At 43.9% G+C, this 14,403-nt stretch overlaps 1 protein-coding gene and 1 long non-coding RNA gene across 2 annotated transcripts in view; both read left to right on the top strand.

Moving 5' to 3' along the window:
• The window catches only part of LOC141168603 (uncharacterized), a 72,482-nt gene extending 70,883 nt beyond the window's left edge, over positions 1-1,599 (top strand). The window contains exon 3 of the long non-coding RNA XR_012252273.1: positions 1,497-1,599. This is a non-coding gene — a long non-coding RNA (uncharacterized lncRNA). The remainder of the gene's footprint in view (positions 1-1,496) is intronic.
• A 6,697-nt stretch (positions 1,600-8,296) lies between these two features.
• Positions 8,297-9,772, top strand: LOC141270727 (microtubule-associated serine/threonine-protein kinase 3-like). The gene is made up of 6 exons (XM_073680864.1): positions 8,297-8,365; positions 8,556-8,721; positions 8,843-8,941; positions 9,173-9,295; positions 9,461-9,573; positions 9,677-9,772. The coding sequence occupies exons 1-6, from the start codon at positions 8,297-8,299 to the stop codon at positions 9,770-9,772; spliced, it is 666 nt and encodes a 221-aa protein (XP_073536965.1).
• Positions 9,773-14,403: the final 4,631 nt, after the last annotated feature.

The following is a 14,403-nucleotide window of genomic DNA, read 5'->3' as shown; positions in this document are numbered from 1 at the left end:
AGGGAGTCCTGTGCCACACTCTGGAATTGCCTGGGGGTTGACCGAGCCCCTTGCCTTGTGGACTCAGCACGGCTTGGGCAGTCACTACAGGTACCGAAGTGATTTGGAATATAAAGAACTGTGAGTAAAGCCTTTGAACTGCAATCCCACGTCTCTGTGCTTCATCGCCGCGCCAGCACTACTAGTGCTGGGACGCTCGCACCATCACTCCCATCATCTACTACACTGCCCTGGGGCTCCACTCTTCCCGTGGGGAGTCACACTACCTCAGCTGCACACACCATCGGCCCCAGCCGTCTGCCTTGCAGCGGCGGTCCGCGCCGACCGCAATCCACGGGTGGCGTAGTCGGATATTAACCCATAAAAGCCCCCACAAAAGACCGCCATTGGCCTGACCACCCTGAGCCACGGGACCGGGTCACCTCCACGGAGACTACAACCCCCAGAAGCCGGGTGCCCCTCTTGCCCAGGGGGCGCATCACATAGTGTTCTGGACTTTAGACTTGGCCAAAGGTTCACTTTTCAACAAGATAATGACCCTAAGCACACCGCTAAAATAACAAAGGATTTGCTTCAGAACAACTCTGTGTCCATTCTTGACTGGCCCAGCCAGAGCCCTGACCTAAACCCAACTTATCATCTCTGGAGAGACCTGAAAATGACTGTCCACCAACGTTCACCATCCAACCTGACGGAACTGGAGAGGATCTGCAAGGAAGAATGGCAGAGGATCCCCAAATCCAGGTGTGAAAAACTTGTTGCATCATTCCAAAGAAGACTCATGGCTGAATACTTATGACCATGTGATATTTCAGTTTTTCTTTTTTGATAAATTTGCAAAAATTTCTACATTTCTGTTTTTTTTCAGTCAAGATGGGGTGCAGAGGGTACTTTCATGAGAAAAAAATATGAACTTTTTAGAATTTACCAAATGTCTGCAATGAAACAAAGAGAGAAAAATGTAAAGGAGTCTGAATACTTTCTATGGTGTTTCACTTTGAATATTGCTAGGCAGATTCTATATGCTCTTTTAAGATTCCATCCCAAGATTCCATCATGACATCACTGATGATGGTCAGTTATTATGACATCACAGGTGACAGTCACTACTAATACAATGTACACAGGTCACGACTGCCCTTGTTTGGCTTTATACCTAGTGACTGACTGACCGCACTTGGTTTTGCTTGATATGACCGGAATTCTTCTGGACAATCTTCAGATAGACGCACTATGGGCGATTCTTACCACCAATCGCCCTGATCTACCACCCGATGGCGTCCTCAGCTTCACTCGCCGGCTGGTGGTGAAGCTAGTAGTTGACTGCCTGACCAAATACCACGAAGGTAATCTAACCTCAGAGTATTTGACGGATTTACTTCAGAACATCAGGACATTAGTACAGCAGGTAAATGGCGGACACTTCGCACAAAACATCTCCATAATACTTGGCTTTTCTCATCTCAGGATTTTAATTTCTGGTTTCATCTTCATAGGCTGAAAAAAGATATCAACATGGAGATTTGGCTTTTATTAAAGAACTGGCCCAAAATGTCCTATCTGTACTGGAACGTCCGGCCTGCTCATTGGAACGCCTGGTAAGAACCCATTATCTTCTCTATCACGTCCTTGTTTTCTCGTCTTCAGTCAGATATCAGAAGATCTTATGTTAGATCTTAGAGGCCTCCTTGTCAGCTCCTGGCAGACACAAGATATTTCGTGGTCGCCTGTCTCTGCTGCTCCATCGTCTGTGATGACAGTCTGTATTCTGCTGATCTAGTCACAGGTCAGTGGTGGGAAGTCTGTATTTCTGTCTTGCTCAATTGTCAGTTTTCCTGCTTGTAAGTGCTGCAGCTGAGATAATAGACTTATTACATGTAGAGTATGTTGTGTATACAAGTCCCTCATGCAGTATATTAATCTGGATCTGATGGAGAGGAGCTGCAGTGTAAAGTCATTTCACCCAACACTGAAATTAATCAAGTAAATCCAGGTTTAGACCTCCCTGATTTATATATATATTTGGTGATTTATTGAATTAATCAACATATTAATTATATATATTATATCTATCAGGAAACACCAGAAGGTGACGCCAATGATGGGCAAAATCTAATTATGGAAAAGCCTGACTCTACTAGGAGTCAGCCGGAGCTGAGCAGCGATCTGATCACAGGTGAGCCGACCATCCAACATTCTACAAGGAATATCCAGATATTATAGAGAGCAGGAAATAACTTATAGAGTTACACTTTACTCTGTGTAAAGGGAATCTGTCAGCACAATTTTACATATAGAAGTAGTGGTGCGGCTGTACGGCCCTTTACCACCAATAAAATTATACTTTTTTTTTCCCAGAGATCTGATGTGGCAGTCATGGGAATCTAACGCAGAAACCACGTCCTCCTTGATTTCCATATGGCTTCTATGGCTGATATCCCAGGACTGGCACATCAGATCTGTCCACAAGACGAATCATTTCTATTGGGGGACAAGCACCTATACAGCCATACAACTACTTCCATATGTACCAACCTACTGACAGGCTCCCTTTATGGCTGTGTGACCTGTCCGTTATGAGTCTCCCATACACTACATTGGGGTCCACTTATTCATGGCAATCACTTCAGCTCTCTCTTCCCATCACTAACAAGTACATTTAGGGTGACGGTTCGCCATTCTTGTGATTATTGGGGATTCTTCCATCATTTACATTACACTCATCTGCCATATGGATCTGCCGTTCGTTTTCATATACGTATTCATTGCCATTTTCTCCGTTATATTATTGTATTACATATGTAGGATTGATATCGTCTAATACACACATGTCAAATTCTGGCCTGCAGGGTGATTATGTTTGGTCCGCGATGCTGGCACTGCCCCCCCATCATACCGTATGGAGGACTATGTGGGGCCCATTATACTGTATGGAGGACTATGTGGGGCCCATTATACTGTATAGAGGACTATGTGAGGCCCATTATTCTGTATGGAGGACTATGTGGGGCCCATTATTCTGTATGGAGGACTATGTGGGGCCCATTATTCTGTATGGAGGACTTTGTGGGGCCCATTATTCTGTATGGAGGACTATGTGAGGCCCATTATTCTGTATGGAGGACTATGTAGGGCCCATTATTCTGTATGGAGGACTATGTGGGGCCCATTTTTCTGTAAGGAGGAGTATGTGGGGCCCATTTTTCTGTATAGCCTACTATGTGGGGCTCATTATTCTCTATGGAGGACTATGTGGGGCCCATTATTCTGTATGGAGGACTATGTGGTGCCCATTATTCTCTATGGAGGACAATGTAGGGCCCATTATTCTGTATGGAGGAGTATATGGGGCCCATTTTTCTCTATAGAGTACTATGTGGGGCTCATTTTTCTCTATGGAGGACTAAGTGGGGCCCATTATTCTTTATGGAGGACTTTGTGGGGCCCATTATTCCGTATGGAGGACTACGTGGTGACCATTATTCCGTATGGAGGACTATGTAGGGCCCATTATTCTGTATGGTGGACTATGTAGGGCCCATTATTCTGTATGGAGGACTATGTGAGGCCCATTATTCTGTATGGAGGACTATGTAGGGCCCATTATTCTGTATGGAGGACTATGTGGGGCCCATTTTTCTGTAAGGAGGAGTATGTGGGGCCCATTTTTCTGTATAGCCTACTATGTGGGGCTCATTATTCTCTATGGAGGACTATGTGGGGCCCATTATTCTGTATGGAGGACTATGTGGTGCCCATTATTCTCTATGGAGGACAATGTAGGGCCCATTATTCTGTATGGAGGAGTATGTGGGGCCCATTTTTCTCTATAGAATACTATGTGGGGCTCATTTTTCTCTATGGAGGACTAAGTGGGGCCCATTATTCTTTATGGAGGACTTTGTGGGGCCCATTATTCCGTATGGAGGACTACGTGGTGACCATTATTCCGTATGGAGGACTATGTAGGGCCCATTATTCTGTATGGTGGACTATGTAGGGCCCATTATTCTGTATGGAGGACTATATGGGGCCCATTATTTCTGTATAGAGTACTATGTGGGGCCCATTATTCTATATGGAGGACTATGAGGGGCCCATTATTTCTGTATAGAGTACTATGTGGGGCCCATTATTCTATATGGAGGACTATGAGGGGCCCAGTATACTTTATGGAGGACTATATAGGGTGCATTATACTGTATACCTCTTAGCCTGCACCTTTGTCCAAGTTTTTTATTTTGGCCCTCTCTGTATTTGAATTTGACATCTCTGGTCTAATACGTTTTATTTCTTTACCATTTTATCACTATTTTAGAAACAACTGTGCTGGCGAATCCCGATAGTGAAATCTGTGAAATCCCGGAGATCCTTGAATCTGCCAGTGTAAGTATCATAGAGGGGATGTCTGTCTATCGTCAGATCATGGGGTATGAATGACGTGTCCAATATTACCCCCATATAACCACGAGATATCTCTATCCCTTATTCTTTTATAGAATGCGATCGATTCCTTACACCCTGTGAGAAAGCCGTGTAAGAGCGACTATGAAACCTCCAAACTGATCAGCGGTGGAGCTTTTGGGTAAGATTTCTGTTGGCGTCACCCACATTTCTCAGGGTTCCCTATTCCAATGCTTCTGCCTCTGTGCTCTACCATACAGTGTTATTACAGAGAGATAACATCTTTTCACAATCATTGCAGCACTTTAAATTTGGAAATTTGGACCAGTTTTTACTTGGACTGAATCAAATCTACTGATTAAATTCTGTGAATCTGCCCAAAAAGAATTTCTGTAGATTCTCTCATCTGTAGTGTGACCTGGGTAAGGACTTGGGCTGACATGGCATTATGCATCGTGATCCTTTATGTAGAGCATGCGTGTCATATTCTGACCCATGGGCCAAATCTGGCTCGCAGGATGGTTAGATTTGGCCCGCGACACCAGAACCGCCACCCATATGTGGGGCAATTTATTCTGTATGGAGGACTATGTGGGGCCCATTTTTCTGTATGGGGGACTATGTGGGGCCCATTATTCTGTATGGAGGACAATGTGGGGCCCATTATTCTGTATGGAGGACTGTGTGGGGCCCATTATACTGTATGGAGCACTGTGTGGGGCCCATTATACTGTATGGAGGACTATGTGGGGCCCATCATTCTGTATGGAGGACTATGTGGGGCCCATTATTCTGTATGAATGACTATGTAGGGCCCATTATTCTGTATGGGGGACTATATATGGCCCATTATTCTGTATGGAAGACTATGTGTCACCTATTATTCTATATGGAGGACTATGTGGGCCCATTATTCTGCATGGAGGACTATGTGTGGCCCATTATTCTGTAGTTAGGACTATATTTGGTCATGTCTCCTACTTACTCTCCAAATGACACCTCACCACCTGTGAACTTGACGCAATCCCATCCCACCTCATCCCTAACCTTACCACAGTCTTCATCCCAACCCTAACGCACCTCTTCAATCTGTCACTAACAACCGGTGTCTTCCCCTCATGTTTCAAACATGCCTCAATCACACCCATCCACAAAAAGCCCTCCCTTGACCCATCCTCTCTGACTAGCTACCGTCCCATATCACTTCTCCCCTATGCCTCAAAACTACTAGAACAACATGTCCACCTTGAACTGTCCTCCCATCTCTCCTCATGTTCCCTCTTCAACTGATTACAATCTGGCTTCCGACCGCATCACTCGACTGAAACTGCCCTGACCAAAGTCACCAACTACCTACTAACCGCCAAATCCAAGCGACACTACTCCATCCTCCTTCTTCTGGACCTGTCATCTGCCTTCGACACAGCTGACCATTCCCTCTTACTACAGACTCTCTCATCTCTTGACATCACGGACTTGGCCCTATCTTGGATCTCCTCATACCTAACAGACAGGACATTCAGCGTCTCCCACTCACGCACCACCTTCTCATCTCACCCCCTATCTGTTGGTGTCACCCAAGGTTCAGTTCTAGGACCTATACTCTTCACCATCTACACCCTTGGCCTGGGACAGCTCATAGAGTCTCACGGCTTTCAGTATCCCCTCTATGCTGATGACACACAAGATCTACCTCTCTGGACCCGATATCCCCTCCCTACTAACCAAAATCCCACAATGTCTGTCCGCCATCTCATTCTTCTTCTGTCCCAGATTTCTAAAACTTAACATGGATAAAACAGAATTCATCATCTTTCCACCCTCTCATTCATATCCCCCATTTGACCTATCCATCAACATCAATGTCTGTTCACTCTCCCCAGTCCCACCAGCTCGCTGCCTTGGGGTAAGCTTGGACTCTGATCTCTCCTTCAAACCACATATCCAAGCCCTTTCCACTTCCTGCCGACTCCAGCTCAAAAATATCTCCCGGATGCGCGCATTCCTCAGCAAAGACTCTGCAAAAACACTAGTGCATGCCCTCATCATCTCCCGCCTTGACTACTGCAACTTCCTGCACTGTGGCCTCCCCTCCAACACTCTCAGCGCCCCTCCAATCTATCCTAAAATCTGCTGCTCGACTAATCCCCCTGTCCCCCCCGCTATTCCTCGGCCTCTCCCCTCTGTCAATCCCTTCACTGGCTCCCCATTGCCCAGAGACTCAAGTTCAAAACCCTAACCATGGCATACAAAGCCATCCACAACCTGTCTCCTCCATACATCTGTGATTTAGTCTCCCAGTACCTACCTGCACACAACCTCCGATCCTCACAAGATCTCCTTTTCTACTCCCCTCTTATCTCCTCTTCCCACAATCGCATACAAGATTTCTCCCGCGCATCCCCCCTACTCTGCAACTCTCTACCCCAACACACTAGACTCTCGTCTACCGTGGAAGCCTTCAAAAGAAACCTGAACACCTACCTCTTCCAACAAGCCTACAACCTGCAGTAACCACTGCTCCACCACATTACTGCATTACCTCCTCTACCCCCACCTACTATATCCCCACCCATCCCTTGTAGATTGTGAGCCCTCGCGGGCAGGGTCCTCTCTCCTCCTGTACCAGTCGCTGACTCGTTTTGTTAAGATTATGTAAATGTTTTTGCTATGTATACCCCCTTTTTTCACATGTAAAGCGCCATGGAATAAATGGCACGATAATAATAATAAATAATAATAATAATTATTCTGTATGGATGACCATGTGGGGCCCATTATACCGTATACTGGTTGGCCCTCAACTTTATCCAAGTTTTTTATTTTGGCCCTTTGTGTGTTTGAGTTTGACATCCCTGATGTAGAGCCATCTTTTCTAGATGCCATATATTTCTAGAGACAGCCAAACTTCTAGTATTAAACATTAGTACAGAACATCATATAATGACTTCAATAGATGAACTGTTAATCATGATTCATTATAAACCCTGGATTTTACTTCTCTCCAGGGCCGTCTACTTAGTGCACCATAAAGACTCAGACCAGACCTTTGCTATGAAGAAAATGGACAAGCGGAGCCTGGACACTCCAAAGGAAGTGGAGAGGGCCTTTCTGGAGAGGGACATCCTAGCATACGCAGATTGTCCCTTTGTGGTCTCCCTGCTCTGCTCCTTTCCAACTAAATCTCACCTGTGTATAGTCATGGAGTATGTTGGAGGTAGGACATGTACATTATATTATATCCAGCCCATGCCTGCTTATATCGTATCGCCTATCATATAATTAGTATTTGTCCCCGTGGACGGTTTACATCCCCACAAAGCATTTACTATAAGTTATCTATTACCTAGATGCCTCGAAAGTCACTGATCTGTGTGATCTCCCTGTATGTCCACACTGAGCATGTTGATATCTCCAGCTGTAGACGAGACGTCACGTCATGTTATGTTTATAGTAGCATGGACGACATTTCACCATGACTTCAGACTAATATTTTGTGCACTATACATTATATTTCTATATTTTCTATCCTGCCCCAATATATCCACTCACTTCTCATTATGCAAAACCCCTCACCGGTCATATTTCCTTTCTACTATAGGTGGAGACTGTATGACCCTTCTAAGCACCAGGGGTCCTTTATCTGTCCCATTGGCCCGCTTGTACTTTGCAGAAGTAGTTATTGCTGTGGAATACCTGCACAGCTATGGTGTGATGCACAGAGACCTGAAGCCTGACAAGTAAGTGACCCTTGTAGTATAATAACGGGGGGAGTTATCATTTATTATCACACGGTCTGAGCAGCTAAAACCTTCTTTTCTTTCACAGCCTCTTGATAACATCTGATGGACACATTAAAGTCACAGATTTTGGGCTGTCAAAACTTGGTCGCATGATCCCAAAAACCAACATCCACCAGGAATTAGCTGAGGACATCGCCAGAGAATTCTGTGATCGCGAGGTTGGCATCACTTACAGGAATTTCGCTTGTTCCTTACAAATCTCATCAAACTATTGTTTCTTCTCTCTACACGTTTCATTTCTAGAAACTTTTCCTCTGATATTTTATCTTCTGTCATTGTGTTTTTATGGAGAGAACTTGTCACAATAATAGTTAATAATTTGCATCTCTTTCTTTTGTCGATTTACAGTTCTGTGGCACCCCATCTTACGTAGCCCCAGAGGTAATCCTGGAACAAGGCTATGGAAGACCTGTTGACTGGTGGTCAATGGGGATAATCCTACATGAATTTCTTGTGGGATCTGTACCGTTTCATGGGAATTCTGTAGAGAAACTTTTTGAAAGGATTGTCAGTGGTAAGTAGAATAATCCTCCCACTGCTGATTGGCTTAGTTATTTGATGTATTAATCTGAAGCTTTGCTTTATATTACAGTCCAATAAAGAGGTTTTATTTTCTATTATTTTCTACATTACAGGTGACATAATTTGGGATTGTGATTCTGCTCCTTCCCCTGATTCTCAGAATCTCATCACTGAGCTGCTCAGAACAAATCCTGCACATAGACTTGGGACAGGTAACATATATGATAGTATTAATATTCACTTACTACACCTAAGACATATCAGTCACATCCAAGAGGATCAGCCTTTCTTTATCTGCTCTTCCATTTCTAGTTTTCCACACTTTGACTTTCAGTGTATTTCCTTCATGTCGGCTGTTATGTCTTTAGGTCAAATTATGATTAAGTTTAAATATGGAGCAATCTCTGACAATGTCCGCGTCACTATTGGTCTTCTTTTTCCAGGAGGAGCAGGTGAGATCAAGGAACATCCATTCCTGAGTGAGGTAAACTTTGACAACCTTCTAAGTGAGAAGCCAGAGTACGTTCCTGAGCTGATATCAAATGTAGACACCAGCTTCTTTATCGGTAAGTAGAATGAGACGTCAACTAAACTAAGTGTCAGTTTGTCTCGTCTTCCCTAATATGTGACAATAAGTAACCATTAATGTTAGTGATAAAATTGTGACTATGTCTGTGACCATGTGTTACACTCACAACCTCTAATAACATGTCGTTACTTATGTGTTGTAGATCACTCTGATATGTACCTACATATTGTCTCAGAGGAGGAGGAGGACACAAGCGAGGACAATGATAGCCTTGAGTTCCAAAACTTTACATCATCTTCTGAAAGGCTTTCTAAAGTAAGTATGTCATCAATAAATGCAAAATATGTAAAGAAAAGAAAAACCTCTTTAAAGTGAAGAAAAACAAATGCATTTTTATCTTGTTTTTGTCCAAATATAGCTCTGTGCCACCGCTACCAGGACAATGAGCAATGAGGATCCCAAGTCCCAGCCAGATTGTTCACCAGAATCCATTACAGAAATCTCAGAAATGTGAGTATATTATGGGGTCATTACTGTGAGCTCCAATCTGATATATGTGCACAACACCAAATGTAGGACATGAATAACATAATGGTAAATGCAGCCTCCACTGCCCCATGGTTAGCGGTCATAGTGGTTTGGACTTCAGAAATTGTTCATGATATCCTTTGTTTTCTGCCCTGCTCCATAGAAGGTAGAAATGAGCAGGAGACTTTCCCCACTATGACTTTCATACGCCCTATTAGGCCTTATGGTCGGGAGTTCTTCTAGTGAGACAACCCCTTTTATTCTACTTTTATTTGTGACTTACACCTTTTTTCTTCCACCAAACAGGCAGAAAGAAGTTTCCCCCTCTGTATCTGATAGAGACGATGCTATGACCAGCGTGCCATTATCGTCCCCATTGTCAGGTATGTACATATCTACAGCACAAATAAGTGAATGTTTACTTCAAGACTCAGGAAAGCAGTTCCTATAAGAATATATCCTCAATGTTTGTTTTTTTTACTTTCTGATCAGACTTTCCAGCTCAGGAGGAAAGAAAATCTTCAACAAATCTGATTAAAGAGCAACAAAAATCAGAAAATGTAGAACAGGTGAAAAAGAGACGAGGTAAGTGTGAGAATCAGCTCCATGTTGTGTGATGTCGGTCAGTGAGCGTAATTCATGTGGAGCAGATGTCGTCTGTCGGTGATGGGATTGTCACATGTATGATGGCTGACGATGATCCCTGACCTCTGTGTGGTGAGATTCCTCTGCCGTCCGGCCACTGTGACCGCACAGTAGTATCATGTAATATGGAGTCCCATCACTTACATTATATTTACTTCTCTTCTCATAGGTTCCATCTTCCGTCGGATCTTATCATCCTGCCGGCGTGGATTATCCAGGGCTGCCCGCATATTTGCTGGTTGTTGCAGTTCCACTGAAGTCATCTAAAAGACATGAAACCTCCGTATCTAGCGCCCGGAAGTACAGCAGATCCACCATCAGTGCTGTACCTGTTTGGAAGGACCTTCACCAGGACCTTCTCACTGTTACATCTCTACCCGGACATGTTCCGGTGATGTCTGCTTCTGCAATATTCATACTGCTAGCCTTATGTGGCTTTTACTGATCACCTGGCATCTAACCTCGGCTGTCTTCCTGACTATGATTATGGCTATTGTTTCTGTGCCTGGTGATGGGCAGCACGGTGGCTCAGTGGTTAGCACTGTAGCCTTGTAGCGCTTGTATCCTGGGTTCCCACCACGGACAACGTCTGCAAGGAGTCTGTATGTTCTCCCTGTGTTTGCGTGGGTTTCCTCCGGGTTCTCCGGTTTCCTCCCACACTCCAAAGACATACTGATAGGGAATTTGATTGTGAGCCCCAACCTTCCATACTATTAGTAATAAAAGAAAACATAAATAAATTAAACTTTTATGTGTAATGACACTTTATTGCATCCAAAAGAAACATATTTCTGGAACTTATAGTATATCAAGAATATGTATCATGCATGTTTAATTGTTGGGATACCATACAGAACAACAGTTGCCCCATGTCCCTCATTACTTCTTTAAATTTGGGGCAAATGTGCAGAAAATAATCAATGACTGTGTTGCATATCAGTGTGATGTTCTCCATTTTTCATGTCCTGATCCAATGAATTCACATCTCAGATCTACTGAGACTCAAGTGAAAGCTTCTTTGTTTCAGCTCTCTGCACAATCCTTGGTTGTCACTGATCTAGAAAGGACAAATCACTTGTTGTGGGAAAACCCTTATAATGTCTCCCTGCTCCACTCCATAAATGTCCAGCACCAATGGCTGAGCCTTAACACATGGATCACAGGGTTTGTGATCATATTGGTGCAGCAGATACGTCCATATTACCATAGTAGGGTCCATGATTATCCATTGAGTTGTGGGGGACTCACATCCATGACCCCGAGGTAATGACTAGAATCTGATGTGTAAAAAGAGAACATCAGGCCATAGAGGATAATAGGAGGGTTGGAAGAGAGAAAGGATTTTTAATTGCAGCAGATACAGATGGGTGAATTCATTCAAATAAAAATGATTTCTACTCAAATTTTTTGTAATTATTTGCAATTTTATGCATATTCAGCAAAATGGCGGTCAGTTGTAAAGAGCCAGCAAAAGGTTAAAAAGCAAAAACCATACCTCATCGTTCACCTCTCTGGCCACCCTCCCTGCTCCCTGCACACTGTCCCGTTCTCCGCACTCCCGTCACTTCGCATCTATAGCAGGTTATTCACTTTAAGCCTATGGCTTCCCAGAGTTCATTGAGCATAGCCTGGCCGTACTCACAGCTGAAAGCCCCAGTCTAGAGGAACACTGGGACAGAGATGACACACAACAGAGGCTCAGAGGACTGGATAGTGAGCAGCGAGCAGCCATGATGGCTGGAGAGGTGAGTATAAATATTTTTAGAATTTTTTTTATATCTTACATTTATTATGCTCTGGGGTACGGAGAGGCCCCAGATCATAATAATGCATGTTAAATCCTTGGAGAACGGAAAACTTATCTGTGAATTCAATTTACCAGTAAAATCCAAGCAAACGGGCGAGAACATTACTACCCCTTCTACTCATTTTCGGGGGTGGGGTTGGCCTCTTTTCTCTTTGCTCGTCAAGTTCTCTCCTTGCAATGTGCACTAACAGTGCGCTCTCTTGCCAGCTCTTCACTTCTCATCAAAGGGAGCGCACTGTCACTGTGAATTGAAAAGGATATTGCACAGTGACAAGGGAGCTCATGCAGAGCATACGTCAGAATTGATGACATATGCATGCAAATTTATTAAACAAGAAATACTGAAATATCACATGGTCATAAGTATTCAGTCCCTTTGCTCAGACACTCATATTTGAGTCACATGTTGTCCATTTCCTTGTGATCCTCCTTGAGATGGTTCTACTCCTTCATTGGAGTCCAGCTGTGTTTAATTAAACTGATAGGACTTGATTTGGAAAGGCACACACCTGTCTATATAAGACCTCACAGCTCACAGTGCATGTCAGACCAAATGAGAATCATGAGCTCAAAGGAACTGCCCAAGGAGCTCAGAGACAGAACTGTGGCAAGGCACAGATCTGGTCAAGGTTACAAAATAATTTCTGCTTTACTCAAGGTTCCTAAGAGCACAGTGGCCTCCATAATCCTTAAATGGAAGAAGTTTGGGACCACCAGAAGTCTTCCTAGACCTGGCCGTCCAGCCAAACTGAGCAATTTTGGGAGAAGAGCCTTGGTGATACAGGTAAAGAAGAACCCCAAGATCACTGTGGCTGAGCTCCAGAGATGCAGTAGGGAGATGGGAGAAAGTTCCACAAAGTCAACTATCACTGCAGCCCTCCACCAGTCAGGCATTTATGGCAGAGTGGCCCGACGGAAGCCTCTCCTCAGTGCAAGACATATGAAAGCCCGCATAGAGTTTGCTCAAAAACACATGAAGGACTCCCAGACTATGAGAAATAAGATTCTCTGGTCTGATGAGACGAAGATAGAACTTTTTGGTGATAATTCTAAGCGGTATGTGTGGAGAAAACCAGGCACTGCTCATCACCTGCCCAATACAATCCCAACAGTGAAACATGGTGGTGGCAGCATCATGCTGTGGGGGTGTTTTTCAGCTGCAGGGACAGGATGACTGGTTGCACTTGAAGAAAACATGAATGCGGCCAAGTACAGAGATATCCTGGATGAAAACCTCTTCCATAGTGCTCTGGACTTTAGACTTGGCCAAAGGTTCACTTTTCAACAAGATAATGACCCTAAGCACACAGCTAAAATAACAAAGGATTTGCTTCAGAACACCTCTGTGACCATTCTTGACTGGCCCAGCCAGATCCTTGACCTAAACCCAACTTTGCATCTCTGGAGAGAGCTGAAAATGACTGTTCACCAACGTTCACCATCCAACCTGACGGAACTGGAGAGGATCTGCAAGGAAGAATGGCAGAGGATCCCCAAATCCAGGTGTGAAAAACTTGTTGCATCATTCCCAAGAAGACTCATGGCTGTACTAGCTCAAAAGGGTGCTTCTACTGAATATTGAGCAGGGGGTCTGAATACTTATGACCATGTGATATTTCAGTTTTTCTTTTTTAATAAATTTGCAAAAATTTATACATTTATGTTTTTTTCAGTCAAGATGGGGTGCAGAGTGTACTTTCATGAGAAAAAAATATGAACTTTTTAGAATTTACCAAATGTCTGCAATGAAACAAAGAGTGAAAAATGTAAAGGGGTCTGAATACTTTCTATGGTGTTTCACTTTGAATATTGCTAGGCAGATTCTATATGCTCTTTTAAGATTCCATCCCAAGATTCCATCATGACATCACTGATGATGGTCAGTTATTATGACATCACAGGTCACAGTCACTACTAATACAATGTACACAGGTCACGACTGCCCTTGTTTGGCTTTATACCTAGTGACTGACTGACCGCACTTGGTTTTGCTTGATATGACCGGAATTCTTCTGGACAATCTTCAGATAGACGCACTATGGGCGATTCTTACCACCAATCGCCCTGATCTACCACCCGATGGCGTCCTCAGCTTCACTCGCCGGCTGGTGGTGAAGCTAGTAGTTGACTGCCTGACCAAATACCACGAAGGTAATCTAACCTCA

Source organism: Phyllobates terribilis, unplaced genomic scaffold (assembly GCF_046119375.1).
Source record: "Phyllobates terribilis strain yellow unplaced genomic scaffold, ASM4611937v1 Scaffold_1__5_contigs__length_1240528914, whole genome shotgun sequence".
Classification (NCBI taxonomy): domain Eukaryota; kingdom Metazoa; phylum Chordata; class Amphibia; order Anura; family Dendrobatidae; genus Phyllobates; species Phyllobates terribilis.
The sequence above is the reverse complement of the archived record's forward strand: the minus strand, read 5'-3'. Positions and strand labels throughout refer to the sequence as shown.

Excerpts from the sequence above, each read along its gene's own strand:
- LOC141270727 (XM_073680864.1), top strand. The coding sequence starts at position 8,297 with ATGATCCCAAAAACCAACATCCACCAGGAATTAGCTGAGGACATCGCC. Across the intron at positions 8,366-8,555 it reads GAGAATTCTGTGATCGCGAG|TTCTGTGGCACCCCATCTTA; the intron begins GTTGGCATCACT and ends GTCGATTTACAG. Across the intron at positions 9,574-9,676 it reads CTTCTGAAAGGCTTTCTAAA|CTCTGTGCCACCGCTACCAG; the intron begins GTAAGTATGTCA and ends GTCCAAATATAG.